This window comes from Aplysia californica, unplaced genomic scaffold (assembly GCF_000002075.1).
Source record: "Aplysia californica isolate F4 #8 unplaced genomic scaffold, AplCal3.0 scaffold00079, whole genome shotgun sequence".
Lineage (NCBI taxonomy): Eukaryota > Metazoa > Mollusca > Gastropoda > Aplysiida > Aplysiidae > Aplysia > Aplysia californica.
Genome location: NW_004797349.1, coordinates 520,807 through 522,786, shown reverse-complemented (window position 1 = coordinate 522,786; position 1,980 = coordinate 520,807). Strand labels below are relative to the sequence as shown.

At 42.9% G+C, this 1,980-nt stretch overlaps 1 protein-coding gene across 1 annotated transcript in view; it reads left to right on the top strand.

The window, feature by feature from the left end:
• The window catches only part of LOC101857937 (reversion-inducing cysteine-rich protein with Kazal motifs), a gene marked incomplete in the record, with an annotated part of 143,270 nt that overhangs the window by 52,821 nt on the left and 88,469 nt on the right, over nucleotides 1-1,980 (top strand). Inside the window, 1 exon segment of the mRNA XM_013080242.2 lies at nucleotides 750-824. Coding sequence (XP_012935696.1) covers nucleotides 750-824 — 75 coding nt within the window.

Below are 1,980 nucleotides of genomic sequence, written 5' to 3'. Positions count from 1 at the left end.
CGCCCCCGGGCCGCTTCCAATTCAACCCTCGCCGTTTTCTTTTATTTAAAAAATATGCTTATATAGTTGGGGTAAACGCACTCTTTGACCCGTCATTGATTGTGAGCTGTGAACTTCTTTTGCCACAAAGTGGCTATTGTTGTTGCTCTTATGAGCCATAAAACCTGTGACTGTAAGTACATTAAGGTTCAAGTGTGAGTGTCTGTTTATGTACGTCTGTTTTTCTATCTGTCTATATATCTGTCCATGCGTGTGTTGTTTGTGTGCATTTGTGTGTATTTACGTGTGTGCGTGGAGTGAGTGAGGGAGGAGGGAGAGTTTGGGGGCGACGGAGAAATGATGACGCCCAACATGCGTGAAATCAAGTGCCAGTCGGGCATCAAATCATATAGTGGCTTATCTTAACTGTTGGTTGTTACATTGAGCAGAAATCCACTCGACTACGTACGTTTTTCTCAAGATTTTGGTAGGGTGTTTTGCACATTCTCCTTTGCATTTGGCATTTGGTTTGGAAATATCTATTTGACATTGCCTCCTCTCTGTCGGGCCTGACCCTGGCTGTAAGTCGCGAGTATAAAACATGGGGAAAAGGGAGGGGGGGGGATACTTTTGGACCTACTTTTTGGGAAAATTGCTTGTATTATAGGCGATTATATTATACGGTATATAAAATGGCATGCTTCTTTTGTCGTGTATATTATTTGTACTATGCCATAAAGACCTAACTGTTCATCTTGTATCCCTCTCAGGTTCACGGCCAGAGCTCCCCCATCCCACAGATGCAGATGTTGCTCACGGCGGCCGAGACCTGTCCGCCAGAAATGGTCAGTTTACTGTTTGTCTGTTTGTTCAGTTTGTCTTACATGCAATTAGTAACCTGATGCCCATTGTTTTATGGGTGTTTTGTGAAAGTTGTTGGCCGCTGTGGCTGTGTACTTCAGGGACTTGATATCGGTGTCTGTGGTGTAGTGGTTAGGCCCCTCTCTGTGCACGTAGGAGATGTTAGTTCGATTCATTGTTGAGACGTGAGGGTTTTTTTTTATCGAGTATCTCCGCCTGTCTACTGAGACATTGTTTCCCTTTCAACGCAGGCTGGCCCTTACAGGCAGGGTCCAAGCAGCTCGCCTCCCAAATTGTCAGCTTTTGATTTAGAAAGGTTTTACGGCGCTCACAACTGCATAAGGTTATATGAGCGCAAGGGGTTGATGTCTGATGTCAACAGAGAAGTCCAAACGGGGAATCAGGCTTACTCTGCTCACCTCTCTAGCTCCAACAGCACAAAGTCTGCTTCGACTATCAAGGCGCCCCGGAAATAACAGTTCACAAGAGAGTGACAAACATACAAAAGAAGTAGGGGAAAATGACGATAGTAAGGATGAGGAAAGAAAAATCAGAAGTTCCCCCTATGTTGTTCCGACACAGTATGAGCATGGCATTAATAAATCAGCCCATTTACAATTCTACTGTTCATAAGAACATGTTAATACCCCCATCCCCCCTGGGAATGGCCTTAAGACAACTTCAGTCAGTAGCACTGTGCCCTGGTGGGGGATTCTTAAGTTATCTAAATAGTTTCGATGGTAGATGTAGAGCATGAGCTACAGTTACGATATATTACGAACTTGATCTGTAACGGGGAGGTTCGGGATTCGAACCTGAGATTAAACGAGTCGGTTTGTGTTCCTTATTGGACTGTGGCCTCTCTTATTGGTGTGTTGGCGTGAGATAGTACTCATCTGTCTTTGAAGTTGCCCCATATTTTCAAAATATACAGTATTTACACTGCTATATAATCTAGATTTGGAAAATAACGATATGTATATATATGCATGAACATTTTCAGATTGATCGGTTTGATATGTTATATCCGCTCTCAGAAATATACATCTATCGTTTTGAATAACGTCTGTGATACTAAACATTCTTTTGACTTGTGAGAAATAGAGAATGAAGTGTTCTTTGTATATCCTTTTTCGGGGG